The following is a 16522-nucleotide window of genomic DNA, read 5'->3' on the forward strand; positions in this document are numbered from 1 at the left end:
GTGTTTGCTGTTACAAGCTTTCGGAATCTATAATGTTTATTTCCACTAGATGGCGCTTGTGTACTTCAACACTCATTTATTTATAACTTTTTGATCAGTCTAATCTGTATATTTTTATATTTCGACTATTTTATAATGCTTATTGTGATTTATATACTCAACTGTTGTATATTTGAGGAATATTTATTCTTTCTAAGAGTTTTCTTTGGTTATATTTTATTTTGCTCCCATCGTGCCTTTGTATGTCACTTCCTGTTTTGTCACGGAGAACGAGTCAGAACTGCGGTCCGAGTTTCACAGAGCAATTCTGCTGATCATATATGAATGATGTAATCATTGCAAAGTTTAAAGTATTTCTATTTAGAAGTCATCCGATTAAAGAAGCTTCAAGATAACCCCCTCTCTTAGCTCATAAGCAGGCAAAAGTGGTATGTGGATGTATTTTCTGTTTATGTACGAGTTTAAAGTCATGTGTGTTTTACATGTAAACTGAATGTATGACATGTTTGTTGTATATTCACCCTTTTTTACTGCAGTTCTACGGTGTTGGTGTTGGAGTCTAAGTCCAGAACACATTAAACATCAGTTTAAAGAACCTCAGCCTTCGCGTCATGACTAAGGGCGGGCATAGTAGAACACTTTTGCCTGCTTCGGTGAAGGGCCAACTGCATCAGATCGTAAAGCTGCACGAGGGAAATCGGCCATCAAGAGGCGCCACATGTTGAATGAGGGAAGTACAACATGAAAGATTGCAATTGACTTGACTGAAGCAAGCAAAGGCTGAGCAAGCAAGCACTTTTGAAGTTAGTGACTTGGAAGCAGCGCAAGGTCTTTGTGAACTGTCACTGAAGTTTCAATTGCTCTGGTATTTCCATCATTCCCATTCTAAGATAAAGTTGGACATTTTTCTATTATCGTTTGACTTATTAAGAAACTAAAAAGGGACTAAACAGATAAACAATTTTGCTACTATTAAATAAGACTAAAGTTTGAATTTCTGTTGTATTCAAAGTATTTGTGTATACTTCATCATTTAAGCGTGTTGATATTCACATTTTTTCTTTACAAGTTGAATTCATAGACTACTTCTTGACAGTTCTGTAGCTTGTTATCATTTACATGATTGGATCACATAAGTGTAGCTGAGATAACCGCTTTACACTAAACTTTAGATTGCTCTTTGAATATTCACATTATAGTGCAACACAGGTTTAGCATGTCAAATACAAGTGAAAATACATTGCTGGCTACTAAAGAAGTTAGCTATACAACCCCTACTGCACAAGACGTAGACAATGCAGAGCAGGTCATTCCATCAGAGCAGGCTGATATAACTGATCAAGTTGAAGTGGCTGCACAAGTACAACAACCTCAGGTGGACATAGATAATACACAGCTCTCAGATATTAGAAGAAGCCAGCGAGCACGCACGCTTACCGAGAAGGGTAAAACGCTGCAAGACGCTAGACTAAATGATCTGAAAAGAAGCTTTGAGCAGAAGTATAGAAGGTGGAAGTATCACATCAATGGTTTGAAAAGAGCCATTAAGAACAATGATGATGCAGAATTGATTTGTGAAGTTGTGAGCACCATTAATGCCACTCAGTCTGAGGTCGACCATATTTATGGTGATATAAGAAGCATCACAAGCCCTGAACCTGAAATTCGGAGGAAAAATGACACTTGCCTTGCCATTACTAGCACTGCAAATGAGAAGTCTCAAAGATTCCTCAACGGTGATCCTAAGGACATTCCCTGGCCTGATTCAGATTCAGTGTTTGAAGCCACTGTGTCCAGCATCATCTCAGCAACCTCCAGTAAGTCAAAGTCTGTTTCCAAGATGTCCAGTCAATCTTACAGTGATTCTCTGCAGAAAAGACAAGAAGCAGCGGCTGAAGTAGCGGCTACACAAGAAGTGATTAAAATAATGAAGACACAAACATCAGCATGAAGAGGAAATTAGGAAACTGGAGGCAGAGGATGAAAGGTTAGCAGCAGAAAGAGAAGCTCAAGAAAGGGAAACCGAAGCGGAGAATGCAAGGAAAAGGGCTCAATTTATTTCAGAAAGCACTGTTAGAAAAATAAAGCTGGAAGAAAAGAAAAAAGAAGTGGAACGGTTGGAGGAACTAAAAAGACATAACGCAGCACAAGCAAGGCTGCAAGTTTATGCTGAAAGCATCAAAGGTGATGAGGGAGAACAGCGTTCTGCTCCTCTTCTTCAACAAAGGCAAGAACATTATGTTTTTCAACCAAGCGTTCCTTTTTCTCTCTCTCAGCCATTTACGCTCGCTCAAGACACTGCTCCTTTCAACCAACCCTCTTGTTCTTCTCAAAGGTTACCCCAAGCTCATATCTCTCAGTCACCTACATGGCCTGCTCCCAACGAAGCTTCTAATGATCTTGTGAAGGCACTGGCTGAAGCGATTACAGCCAATAGGATTCCAATTACAGAACCTGTTGTTTTTTCTGGAGATCCCCTTGAAGTATAATGACTGGAAGCTGTCCTTCCAGACGTTAATTGATCGCAAGAACTTGCCATCACAAGAAAAGCTATTCTTTCTACGCAAGTATGTAGGTGGTCCGGCCAAGAGAGCGATTGAAGGACATTTTGTGGCTGGAACAGAAATGGCTTACACGGCAGCCTGGAACATCCTTGATGACCGGTTCGGCAATCCGTTCGTAGTTGGCAAATCTTACCGTGGACAAATACAGTCTTGGCACAAGATTGCTACCAAAGACAGCAAAGGCCTCCAGGAATTTGTAGATTTCCTAAGCAGTGTTGAATCAGCAATGCCTTATGTACAAGGTTTACAAGCTCTGAATGACTGTGTTGAAAATCAAAGAATATTAGCCAAATTGCCAGACTGGTTGAGTTCACGTTGGAATAGAGCAGTCACCAAGTTTCAAGACGAATACAAAGGATTCCCAGATTTCAAATACTTTGTTGAATTTCTTAACAAGGAAGCTAGAATCGCATGCAATCCTATCACCTCACTGCAAGCGATAAAGCCAGCAGAGCAAGAAAGGTTCAAGCAATCAGATCAAGATCATTATAAGTTTCAGAGGAATCGCAACTCAAGTGCAAAGACATTCACCACTAGTTCCAGTGAAAGGACTAGCCTTATGTGTGTCTTTTGTAAGAGATTAGGCCACACTCTCCATAAGTGTCGCAAATTTATGGAAAGACCAATTGAGGAAAGATTGAAGTTTGTACAGTCTGAGAAGTTGTGCTTTGGCTGTCTTAAGACTGGTCATAACTCCAGAAGCTGCACCTCTAGGAGTGTGTGTGAAAAATGTGAGAAGTGTCACCCAACAAGCCTACACCAGGACCGTGTAAATAAATACCCAGGACAAAGCTCTAGAACCAGTCAAGATCAGTTCAAGGTCAATCACGGATCTGCAGATAGAACAGCCGAAGCACAGAAGGTACAAGAGTCTAAGCCTGTGACTTCAAACAGAGTAGTTCAAGAAAGGAACGGCACTCATACGTCATCAATCATTCCAGTATATGTCTCAACAACAGATGAACCAAGGAAGGAGATTTTAGTGTATGCCTTGCTTGATACTCAGAGCGACACTACTTTCATTTTAAAGGACACAGCTGAGACACTTGATATCAAGAAAGAGCCTGTCAAACTCAAGATTTCCACCATAACATCCAAAACGAAGGTTGTGTCCAGTCACAAATTGAATGGTCTACAAGTAAGAGGCATTCAGTCTGAAGTTAAAATCAAACTTCCAACAACTTATACTAGAGACTACATACCTGCAAATAGATCTCATATACCTACATGTGAAACCGCAAAGAATTGGCCTCATCTAGAACATCTGGCAGATGAAATGGCTCCTGCACTTGACTGTGAAGTAGGTTTGTTAATAGGCTACAACTGCCCTCAAGCCTTACTTCCCAGGGATGTTCTCAGTGGCAATGAAGATCAGCCATTTGCACAAAGATCCGTGTTGGGTTGGAGTATCGTTGGATACAACCATGACAACAGTTATTATGAAGATGAAATCGGTGTGAGTCACAGGATTATCATGAAGCAAGTTCTACCAGCTCGTGATCCATCTCACAAACTCAAGTCTGAAGTCTGCTTTGTACAGAGGAACAAGGTTAAAGAGATGATCACTCCGGCAGAGATATTGAAGGTTTTTGAGTCAGACTTTGTAGAACGGGATAATGAGGAAGTCTCAACGTCGCAAGAAGACTTAAGGTTTTTGGCAAAATTGAATGAAGGCATTAAGCAAGTGCAAGATGGACACTATGAGATGCCATTGCCTTTTAAGGGTGAGAGGCCAGATTTGCCAAACAACAAAGCGTGTGCAGAGCATCGACTGAAATCCCTAGAGAAGCGTTTAAAGAGAGATGAACAGTACCAAAAGGACTACATGGCTTTCATGAAGGACATAATAGCAAGAGGCGATGCTGAAAGGGTCCCAGAGATGGAGTTAAGTAGTCAACCAGCATGGTATATACCTCACCATGGAGTATATAACCCACAGAAGCCAGGCAAGATTCGTATCGTCTTTGATTGCTCTGCAAGATTTCAGAATACTTCTCTGAATGAGCATCTACTGACTGGGCCTGACCTCACAAATACCCTTGTTGGAGTCTTGTGTCGTTTCCGGAAAGGGCAAGTAGCCATCATGTGTGATGTGGAGCGTATGTTCCACCAGTTCCACGTTGCTCCAAAGGATCGGGACTACCTCAGGTTCCTATGGTGGGAAGATGGAAACATGGAAGCCTCACCTTCAGTTTTTCGAATGAAGGTCCATTTGTTCGGAGCGGCCTCCTCGCCTGGATGTGCAAACTTCGGCCTCAAATACCTTGCCGTACAAGGTCAAGGCAAGTTTAATCAAGCCACAGTGAAGTTCATACAACGTAATTTTTATGTTGACGATGGCTTAGCGAGTGTGGACACTGAAGCAGAGGCAATCCAGCTTGTAAAGGAAGCCAGGGGTCTCTGCAATACCGGAAAGCTTCGCTTGCATAAATTCATCACCAACAGCAAGACGGTGATTGCCACAATTCCAAAGGAGGAATGTACTGAAGGGGCAATTGACTTTGACTTGACCCTAGGAGAACCTAAAGTAGAGAGGGCGCTCGGCATCCAATGGTGCGTGGCTTCAGACAAGTTCCATTTCAGAGTGTTAGTAAAGGAAAATCCTTTTACTAGAAGAGGTGTGCTGTCTACAGTTGCTTCCATTTTTGATCCTCTTGGATTCGTTGCTCCCTTCATTTTAGTTGGGAAAAGGACTCTACAAAAGATGTGTCAAGACAAGTTAGGCTGGGACGAACTACTTCCTGATGACCTCAAGCCGCATTGGGAAGCTTGGTTGCGAGACCTCCATAACCTGTCTTTGGTGAAGATACCACGTTGTTATGTGCCATCAACATTCAAGGATGTTCAACAATATGAGCTACACCATTTCTCAGACGCCAGTGTGTCAGGCTATGGAGTATGTTCATACCTCAGAGCTGTAACCAAGTCTGGAGAAGTCTACTGCACTCTTGTTATGAGTAAAGCTAGGGTTGCTCCAACAAAGGTAACAACAATTCCCAGACTGGAGCTCTCAGCTGCAGTGGTTGCCACAAGAACTGGTGATCTGCTCAAAAGAGAACTAGAATTGGATGGCATTCGTGAATACTACTGGACCGACTCCAAAGTTGTCCTTGGCTATATTAACAACGATGCACGACGTTTCCATGTATTTGTAGCCAACCGAGTTCAGCAGATCAGAACAAGCACTGAGACTAGTCAATGGAGATATGTGGCTTCAGAACAAAATCCAGCTGACCATGCCTCTCGTGGGCTCACCGTAAAGGAACTCATGGGATCGAACTGGTTTACTGGTCCAAGTTTCCTATGGCAAAGAGAACTCCCTAAGGATGACATTAAGGTGGGAGAAGTTAATGATGGAGACCCGGAACTCAAAAGGGCACAGGTTCTAATGACCAAGGCAAGGGAAGAGTGGTGTCTGTCAGATCGCTTGCAAAGGTTTTCAGATTGGAAGAGGGCAGTGAAAGCCATAGCAAGGCTCAAACGTTGTGCAAGGAGTGCGAAAGGTTTGGTAGAAAGATCCAACAATTCCACAACACTTGAAGAAAGGAAGGATGCTGAACAATTCATAATTCACATTGTTCAAGAAGAAGTGTTCAGTGACGAGATCAAGCATCTAAGACAAGGCAAGGAAGTTAATTCAAGTCTTTTCAACAAGCTGTACAAGTTAAGTCCGTTTATCGATGACCATGATGTCTTACGAGTGGGAGGACGATTGACACAGGCAGAGCTTCACTCTCATGTCAAGCATCCAGCCATTCTTCCTAAAGGACATCATATATCTCGTTTACTCATAAAACACTTCCATGAAAAGGTGCAACATCAAGGTCGTGGCATAACCATCAATGAAATCCGCTCCAATGGTATTTGGATTCTGGGATGCAGTAGCGAAGTTTCATCTCTCATCTACAAATGCATTAAGTGTAGGAAGCTGAGGAAATGCAATCAGGAGCAAAGGATGGCTGACCTGCCACCAGAAAGGATGGAAGCTACCCCTCCGTTCACCTATAGTGGCATGGACTGCTTCGGTCCGTTCTATGTTAAAGAGGGAAGGAAAGAGTTGAAGAGATACGGACTACTTTTCACCTGCATGTGTTCGCGAGCTGTTCATCTTGAGGTGCTGGATGATCTTAGTACTGATGCCTTTCTTAATGCACTGCGTTGTCTTATTGCTATACGTGGCAATGTAAGTCAGCTTTATAGTGATCAAGGTACCAACTTCGTGGGTGCAAAGGGAGAGTTCCTGAAGTTGATGAAGGGAATGGATCAAGAACGTGTGAAAGAGTTAGGCTGTACCTTTATCATGAACCCGCCTGCTTCCAGTCACATGGGTGGTGTCTGGGAGAGACAGATCCGGACTGTAAGGAGTGTACTAACGTCCATCCTAGACAAGTCTGCAGCAAGACTGGACAGTTCTTCCTTAAGAACATTCATGTATGAAGTAATGGCGATCGTAAATAGTCGACCATTGACCTCAGAGCACCTCAATGATCCTGTGGGACCAGAACCGTTGACGCCGAATCATATACTAACAATGAAGTCCACCATCATTGCACCACCTCCTGGAGAGTTTGTGAGGGAAGATCTTTATCTTCAGAAAAGATGGAAAAGAGTTCAGTTTCTGGCAAATGAGTTTTGGACCAGGTGGAGGAAGGAATATCTGTTGAATCTGCAGCAGAGAAGTAAGTGGAATAAGAGCAGGAGAAACACCAAAATAAATGATATCGTTCTGCTTCAAGATGATTTGGCATCACGAAATCAGTGGAAGCTAGCTAAAGTGGTAGAAGTTTTCCCAGGATCTGATGGAATGGTGAGAAGACTTAAACTTCTTGTTAGTGATGCAACACTAGATAGCAAGGGTGCACGCACAAATAAGTCAGTCTACTTAGAAAGACCCATACACAAAACAGTGTTACTACTTGAAGCTGATTAAAAGGGTTAAGTTTGAAAGGTGTTTGACTGTGTATGTTAAACGTGTACAAATACTTATCCACTGAATGTTTATTAGTTCATGTTGAGTTACTGAGTATTTATAAAGTAAATTCTTTTAAGAATCACACATTGCGTGATGGTGGGAGTGTGTTTGCTGTTACAAGCTTTCGGAATCTATAATGTTTATTTCCACTAGATGGCGCTTGTGTACTTCAACACTCATTTATTTATAACTTTTTGATCAGTCTAATCTGTATATTTTTATATTTCGACTATTTTATAATGCTTATTGTGATTTATATACTCAACTGTTGTATATTTGAGGAATATTTATTCTTTCTAAGAGTTTTCTTTGGTTATATTTTATTTTGCTCCCATCGTGCCTTTGTATGTCACTTCCTGTTTTGTCACGGAGAACGAGTCAGAACTGCGATCCGAGTTTAACAGAGCAATTCTGCTGATCATATGGAATGATGTAATCATTGCAAAGTTTAAAGTATTTCTATTTAGAAGTCATCCGATAAAGAAGCTTCAAGATAACCCCCTCTCTTAGCTCATAAGCAGGCAAAAGTGGTATGTGGATGTATTTTCTGTTTATGTACGAGTTTAAAGTCATGTGTGTTTTACATGTAACTGAATGTATGACATGTTTGTTGTATATTCACCCTTTTTTACTCAGTTCTACGGTGTTGGTGTTGGAGTCTAAGTCCAGAACACATTAAACATCAGTTAAAGAACCTCAGCCTTCGCGTCATGACTAAGGGCGGGCATATTAATAGCATTCACTGTTATTTTTCTGCACAGTGATGACTAGTGAGAAGTGTTTCTATTAATATACTTAAAAGTATAGTTAACCCAGAATTCTGTCACCATTTACTATACATACGTTTTCTAAACCTCTGACATTTGTTTTTCTGCAGAATTCAAATGAAGATACTTTGAAGAATGGTGGGAATCAAAACCAACACATTTGTCAGTTTTGGGCAACATGGGGGCTGGGTGTAAATGATTTTCATCTTTGGCTGAGCTCTCCCTTTAATTTGCATGTTACACACTAAATATTATTAATGCATGGCACAGCTACTTATTGTGCTGTCATTACAGTTAGTGCTAATAGCCTGTCTAACAACAGGTAGAACATATATTTAATTCCGTTCAGTTTGGCAAATTACGTTAGACCCAATAGATGCTTGTATATTTTTTGCTCTTTACAGGTGCAGAAAAGAAAGCACACAAAAAAAAAAATATATAACTGGATTAAGATGCTGAAAGACACAGTTACACCACGGCAACCATAAATGCTGAGAGATTTGAAAATGAGCAACAACCAAGGAACAGTAGTCATTGTTTCACTCAAAAAGTATCCATGGTTATAGTTGTAAATGATTAGATAAATATATTTTAATTTTTTTAATTTCCAAACTTTGCCATTTACCACTGTTGTTCTAAACACTTACAATAAGGTATCATTAGTTAACATTAGTAAATGTTGAAACTAACTCAAATGAGCCATACATTTGTTACAGTTTTAATCTTTGTCACTGTTTGTTAATAATAAAAATAGAAATGTTTTTTGTTAGTTCATGTTAGCTCATTTTTATAACCCAAGTATAAGTAATTGCAAGGGTAGGTTTGCAAAAAAAATTTTTTTTACCTTTTTTTTTCTCCATATAGCTACTTCTGTATAACGTTTTTTTTTTTTTTTTTTTTTTGGCTGTAATTGTATAGTTTTGTAAATACATTTTCTTCATGTCATCTTGCTCAAGTGAGTTCTTTAAAATGGACTTTAAAATTGCATTCATCATAATCTACGTTAGATGTGCTAGGTCCTGTTATGTATTATAGTATATATATTGTAAATGAAAGTAAACCATTTGACTGCGTATCAATTTTAAATGAAGGATTGGTGTACAGTAAAGTATATACTGAAAATTAATCTGTGCCAAGTCCAGCGCTGTGCACTTTAGGGTCGGGCAGTGAGTCCATACTGAATTTCAGTGTCTTATATAGGTCATTTTGCACTGACCTATATTCAAATCAAGGTATCTATTTCAATAACAAAATGGTGCTGAATAGGACTGGCAGCTTTGGCATTGCAAGAAAGCAACCATTTTTAAAAAAAAAACATTTTTTACTTTGATTCTGAAACCATTAATTTTATTCCAACTCTGAAGAGAGTTTTTGACAAATTCAAAACTATAAGTCTCTACAGCAGCAGACTGAGCAATATGTTGTTGTTGTTTTGTATAGTATTATAGTTTAAAATGAGCACATGGCATGAGCTGATACATTCATTCAGTACAGTTATGAAATAAATCCAACATCCATGACAATAGGATGTCATCATCTAGGGACACAAGAAGACAGAATCACAGGTGAGCCAAAACGATTCTAACTTTAATCCAAACACAGGAGTACAGGTATGGAACGAAGCAAACATAACAGTGACTGAACAGTGAAAGCAATTCAGGAACAGTCTTTTAAATAGGAAAAACAGATGCACCTAATGGGTTAACACACCTGACACAAATGAGACTCTAATGATGGAACTATGGGAACTAATTAGGGAACACAGGAACATGACCAAATAAGAAAAAACAGGAACATAAACGTGACAAAAGTAATGACGTCACTAAAATTTTAACTTAAACTGTATAAAACAAACATACAAAAACAAAGAACCCAATATTTATTCACATGAACAAATGCAACATGTTACATTTATCTAAATTGTTTGTTGATTAAACATTTTGACTGATGATCGCCTCTGAATTTATTCTATGTACAAGTCCACATTTCACAGATCACAGATCTTTTAGAGATGTTATAATGGTTTAAGGATAACGTCCTAACTTATACTGTATGTTCCTATTTACAAAGGTTTGTAATGGTATATTTGTATTATGAACATGCACAATATTTTAACACAGACTATTGAGCTTTTATAGTGTCAGATTTCTCATTGTCTTGGTTTGCTGTGTTATCATCAGTAAAGAGCCTCTCTCTCAGTTTATAGTAACTTCCTTTCTTGTCCATCAGTTCCTGATGTGTCCCCAGCTCCACCACCTCACCGCTGTCAATCACCACGATCTGATCCGCCCTCTCGATGGTCTTCAGCCTATGAGCGATCACAAGCAAGGTCTGAGTGGGGCAGCAGGCCAGGGCCTGTTGAACCTGTGGAATAACAAAACATGCAAGAAATATTTGAATACTAGCACTAAAGGAAACAGGGATTTGTGAACGCATACAGTGCATAAGTCTTTGTGTTCATACTGAATAGCCTTGTTTTACCATTTGTTCACTTTCAGTGTCTAAAGAGCTGGTGACTTCATCCAGTATGAGCACCTGAGGTTGTCTGATCAGTGCTCTGGCGATAGCGATGCGCTGCTTCTCACCTCCTGAGAGCAGATTACCACGCTCTCCCACATCTGACAAAGAAAACAGGATCTGATGAAACACTTTTACCATGCTCAAATCTAAAACCATCCTTATCCAATAAAAATGGAGTGGCAACAAAAATCCAGAATGGCTGATAATATCAGGAATTCTAAAATAACTTTAAATGTAAAGTTCATCTTAGGCTAACATGTCTAAGTCCAGGCTGGTTTATGCTGATGTACCAGCGAAACTTTTCAGGCTAAGTTTGTTTGGGTGTAGGCAGAATGTACAACTAAAGGGCTATGAATGCAAGCAATTCTGATGATGACAGATATTAAGAGTAGACGATTTTTGCTTTAAATTATTTTTTATGTCTAATCTGAATCGTTCTAGTCACTGACACAAGAATGACAGTGACAGCAGTTCATTTACCTGTTTCGTAGCCTTTTTCCATGTTTGAGATGAAGGCATGGGCATTGGCTTTGCTGGCAGCCTCCTTTACTCTCTCCATTGAGCAGCCGGGCAGACCATAGGCGATGTTGTCTCGTACAGTGCCGGAGAAAAGTACAGGCTCCTGACCCACCATCGCTATCTGAGAGAGATTATTTACAGTGTATGCTCTTTGCATTCCATTAGATGGCTGTACATGGCTCTTTAATAGACTTTCACGAGTTCACATCTACGTATATTAATACCGTAAGTTTATGCGTATTTGGCGTGCTGTCCGGGTGGAGGGCTCCGAGCTCGGGATGTGGCCCGAACCCAGAGTACTCCCCCCGGTTGTGGTAAGAGTAGATGGATCTATAAGTGAGGAGAAATGGGGTGGAGGAGGGATGCTGAAACTGTCAATGAACAGAGATAGGTTCTGCTGTTATTTATACCTTGTCATGAGTTGATTACTGATTGGTCTCCACTTGTGTTAATCAGGTTAATGAACTGCGACTGTTCCTCCCGAACTTTGTTATAAAACAGCATTAAGTAGAGATGGTATTAACGGGTTTGTTATTTCAGAGTATTCACCTTGCTGTGCAAGTATTTGTGCTGGTAGTTCTGCAGTGGTTGACCGTCTAACAGAATCTGTCCCTGCTTAGGCTGGTAAAATCTCTCCAGGAGACTCACACAGGTGCTCTTCCCTCCTCCTGACATTCCCACCAGAGCCGTCATCTGACCCGGCTTCAAGTCCACAGAGAAGTTCTGAACACAGACAAAAGAGTAGAGTAAACAGACAAATGATAAAAATAACTATTTGAAATATTATAAATATATGATAAACCTTGTACAGATCATGTGTACATTTTTTTTACACAGTTGATATACAGTTTGTCTCCTCAATTCTATAGACCCTTTAGAGAAGTACAGAAATCTAAGAAATAAAATATATTTCTTTAAAAGTGTTTAAGTATCATTTATTTACATTTTAGGTTCATATGAATTGCCTTCTCAACCGTGATGAGGATCAAGTGATGTGAACCTCAAGTCTAAAGGTTGTACCTTTAACACATTGTGGTCAGGTCTTCTGGGATACGAGAAGGTGAGGTCCTGAAAGCTGATGTGTCCTTTCAGATCACTGGGCTGCAGGTCTCCATCAATACTGACTTCAGGCTTTCGGTCCATGTACTCGAACACCTTTCCAGCTGCACCCACTGAGTTCAGCATGTCTCCAAAGATATAGATCAAAGTCTGGGAAATGGATGACATTTTTTTATACTCCTTTTATCTTGATGCTGCAGTTTAGGTAATAAATTTTTTTGCTACTTTCTATATCACCAGATATATTCTCTTACATTTTCTTCTATTAAAAGAAACACAGATATACCCTGATGTTTCTTGCAAGGTCGGACTGATAGAGGATGAAAGAGACGAGATTCCCTGTGCTCATCTGTCCATACTGGATGAAGAGTCTCCCATAGTAAAGCATGGCCACCTTCATTCCCACTTCTGTCATCTGAAAACCACATACATAGTTAAGAAGAAAAGATCCATAGCAATGCTGTTCCATATCAACAAGTTTGTTTCAAAGAAAATAAATACATATGGACTTTTATTAATGGACTATAACATTAATGGAATAAATTCATACTAACCCGCCTAACCAACAGGTAAATCGCCCTGACTGTGTCCCGTCGGGTCTTCAGATTATGGGTTTCCATCAAGCGGACATTATATCGATGAGCTTCACCAAGTTCTGTCCTGAAACTCTTTACTGTCCTGATTCCTGACACCGCCTCCCCAGCCGCGTCATTGGCTTGTGCAATGGAGTCCTGGACTTCTTTTGACAGCCTCTAAAAGGGAGCATGAAAACATGACAAATAATATCAAATTTTTCATAGGAAAATATTATCCATCATTTATCATGGCATCATTTTTATTTTTTTATAAATCCCACCTGATAATGTGTGTCATATATGTTCTGCAGAAAGCCTGTCACCGGCGTCTCCATCAGCATCAGAAGTGTAAGCTTCCATGAGAGGCTCAGCATCAGATACAACATGCCCAGGGTCTTAATCATGGTCCGCAGAAGGACGTTGACATTCAGGGCTACAGCCCGACCCATTAGAGTAGTGTCTGTGGACAGCCTAGATGTGATTTCACCTGAAAGACAGATTCATTCGAAAGAATTTTAGTCAAAAGAGCAACTGATGATGACTGAAATGCGCCAAAAATTGCATTTGATCTACCTGTCTTGGTGGTCTCAAAGAAGCCAATGTCCTGCCTGACAAGGGACCCAAACAGTTGCACCTTGACTCTGCAGGTGAAGCTATTGATTGCACACATGAACAGACCTCCACGACATCCAGCACTGAACGAACTGAGGATAACAAACACCAGTGTTCATTATTAACACTGTTCATTTTTGTAATATGAAACACCTATTTTATTTTGCAATACCAACCTTCCCAGAGAGAATAATCCCATGAGAATGATCGCTGATCTGAAGTTATCCCATTGATAATGTGAACCCAAGATGTCAATCACCTTTCCAGTGTACAGTGGGATGAACATCTCACCTGAAACACGTGAAAAGTACTTTACAAAGCAGGTTTACTTTATACTTTTATTTTATATGCAAAGTAAATACAACGAAATACTCACATAGGACAGCAAAGGCCAGAAAGACAAATGCTCCGCACAAAAATAAATAGTCTGGCCTGTATAAACGGATGACCCGGATGAAGAGGACTCGAGCCTTCTGTTTGCGCTCTTTACCGTTACTCTCTCCATTCGTGTCAGGCAGCGTTATCTCCCAAAACAGACAAGCTAAAGCAGCAGCGACGGTACCGACAAGCCACGAATTTAATTTATCAAGGCGATAGTTGTCAAACAGCGCTAAGCGCCCGGTTTCGTATACCGAGCCAATAAAACAGTGGACTGTAATCGATCTCCGTATCAGTGGATCAGACGCATCTTTATATAAAACAGATCCTGCGGAGAGCAGCGCGCATCTCAGTGCAGATTCAGCCCACTGACGAAACAGATTATAGTCGAGGTTTCCTGTACGAGACTTCAGCAAGGTTCCTCCGAGGTCCAGAGTATAAACTATTATTATGTCTACACATAATACACACGCGAACACCAAAACCTTTCGCATGTTGCGTGTATATGTCGGTTGCAGTGGTAGCGTAAGCGATTTCCAAAAAAAACAAAGCGAACCTCTTCTCAGATAACGTTAGTATTTTCTTGTTAGTAACGTTTTGCTACTTTCACACGGAGTACGAGGTTATCTTCTCTTCACACGGCGCCGGAGCATTTTAGGACACGACTTAATCTTGCTTTTACTTTCAGTTTCAGGACAAGGGATTTTCCTTTCACATAAAAAAATAATTAAATGCTCCACTCAGTTGATACATTTTAAAATCACAAATCAAGTCATTTAATAGACTACACAACATTTTGAATGACCTTCAGAGGAAGCAGTTAGGCTACGCTGATAATATTATCAAAAATAATATATGTGGTATCTTCAAGACAAATTAATAAATCTTTTGAAATTAGATTTCATTAGTCTATTCACATATCTGTTTGTTATTGATCAGGAGCATCAAATATTTCTCTTTTACAAGGATCCCTAACAGAAAACTTGGTTTATAACCCACCTCCTTCATTTCTGCCTAGCAACTGATGAGTCATAACAGAGACCTGAGAGCATATTTTGCTCTGTGTAGACAGTTTTATAAGGAGCCTACAATCTCATTGTGTGTGTAAGGATTAAACATATTGAAAGCATACTAATTTCTAATATGGCTTATTATCAAACTTTGAGTCAGCACAGCTAAGGATGTTTTTTTATGTTTATGTATTTGTAAATGTTCGTAATTTCAACAAAACAATTAAAATTTTTTGCAATTTCAAAGTATTTTATCCAACATAGGATACAAATATACATGGAAATCTTCCTAATATCAGGGTCCTTTAATTAACTCATCAAAAAAATTGGGCAGTTCATTTCCTAAGATGCACTTCTCTTCTGCCCCATCTTTATAAATGGTGACAACATTTGCAACGCCTCCACTTGAGCCATCCCGACCCATCGCCAAAGTGAGTGAGAGAGAGAGAGAGACAGAGACAGAAGGGATAGTTTTGATATCTCATATACATAATAATGATTATGTTTACAGTCATTAAATAGTTATAAAGAAATAATTAGATGCAACACTTCCCAGGAGTTTCTGTCTATCTACTATCAGTCAGATAATGTTAGAGCTGAATCAACCACACTGATAAAAGTTGCACACATGAGACAATTCTAAACCCTAAGGACACATCTAGAACATCTATAACGCTAGCTTCACATCGTTATACTTATTGCTGTACTTCTCTTGTTATACATACACCTGTCTCTTTCACATTATTTCCACTGTAATAGTCTCCTGCCATTTCTGTGTAATTTACTTCTATGGGCAAGTTGTGGCCTAGTGGTTAGCGAGGTTGACTCCTAACTTTAAGGTGGTGGGTTTGAGTCTCGTCCTGGCAATGCCACGACTTAGGTGCCCTTGAGCAAGGCATCAAACCCCCAACTGCTCCCCGGGTGCCACAGCATAAATGGCAGCCCATTGCTCCGCGTGTGTGTTCACTGTGTGTGTGTGTGTGTGTGTGTGTGCACTTTGGATGGGTTAAATGCAGAGCACGAATTCTGAGTATGGGTGTGTCACTCACTTCTATTAGTTATTTGGACTGACTTTTCTAACATTTGCACTGAACTGTTTAGTATTATTCAAATATATAATATATAATATTATATTGTCACCATGACATTTCTCAAATATGTGTTTGTACATTGCACTGGGAAACTTACCATTAACTACAAACTCTAGGTTTTTTCTCTTTGTCATATTTTTGCAATGACCTTTTCTAAATAACATGAATATCTGCATATCCATTTGATAGTTGTCTACTCAGCAATGGTTTGAGCTCGGTCTGCTGCTGATCCAGACAGAGCACAGTAGAGGAGAGAGCTTGTTCATCACAGGATTCACCACTGACTCCCTGATAACAATTTCCAAACAGTAGTTCTAATTAAAATATTTACTGAATAAATGTGAATATGATTATCAATGCTGTTTGTCTTTGTGCATTGTGTAGATCTTGAAACAGACACAAGAGCCATCTCTGATGAAGTAATGGCAGATAAAATGTGTGCCAAGATTCACTAT

The 16522-nt window shown here is 39.8% G+C and overlaps 2 protein-coding genes across 2 annotated transcripts; one reads left to right on the forward strand and one right to left on the reverse strand.

Moving 5' to 3' along the window:
• The first annotated feature begins 2753 nt into the window (after positions 1–2753).
• Positions 2754–8259, forward strand: LOC113119622 (uncharacterized). Its single transcript, XM_026289218.1, has 2 exons — positions 2754–8066; positions 8173–8259. Exon 1 carries the CDS (start codon positions 2791–2793, stop codon positions 7492–7494), a length of 4704 nt encoding a protein of 1567 aa, XP_026145003.1. The 5' UTR covers positions 2754–2790; the 3' UTR covers positions 7495–8066; positions 8173–8259.
• A 2004-nt stretch (positions 8260–10263) lies between these two features.
• On the reverse strand, positions 10264–14643 carry LOC113119626 (antigen peptide transporter 2-like). Its single transcript, XM_026289226.1, has 11 exons — positions 13965–14643; positions 13765–13879; positions 13550–13680; positions 13258–13463; positions 12956–13153; positions 12688–12816; positions 12363–12551; positions 11892–12065; positions 11304–11463; positions 10785–10921; positions 10264–10667 (listed from the first exon to the last, which is right to left on the reverse strand). The coding sequence occupies exons 1-11, from the start codon at positions 14458–14460 to the stop codon at positions 10425–10427; spliced, it is 2178 nt and encodes a 725-aa protein (XP_026145011.1). The 5' UTR covers positions 14461–14643; the 3' UTR covers positions 10264–10424.
• Positions 14644–16522: the final 1879 nt, after the last annotated feature.

The sequence above is a fragment of the Carassius auratus genome, chromosome 19 (assembly GCF_003368295.1).
Source record: "Carassius auratus strain Wakin chromosome 19, ASM336829v1, whole genome shotgun sequence".
Classification (NCBI taxonomy): Eukaryota; Metazoa; Chordata; class Actinopteri; order Cypriniformes; family Cyprinidae; genus Carassius; species Carassius auratus.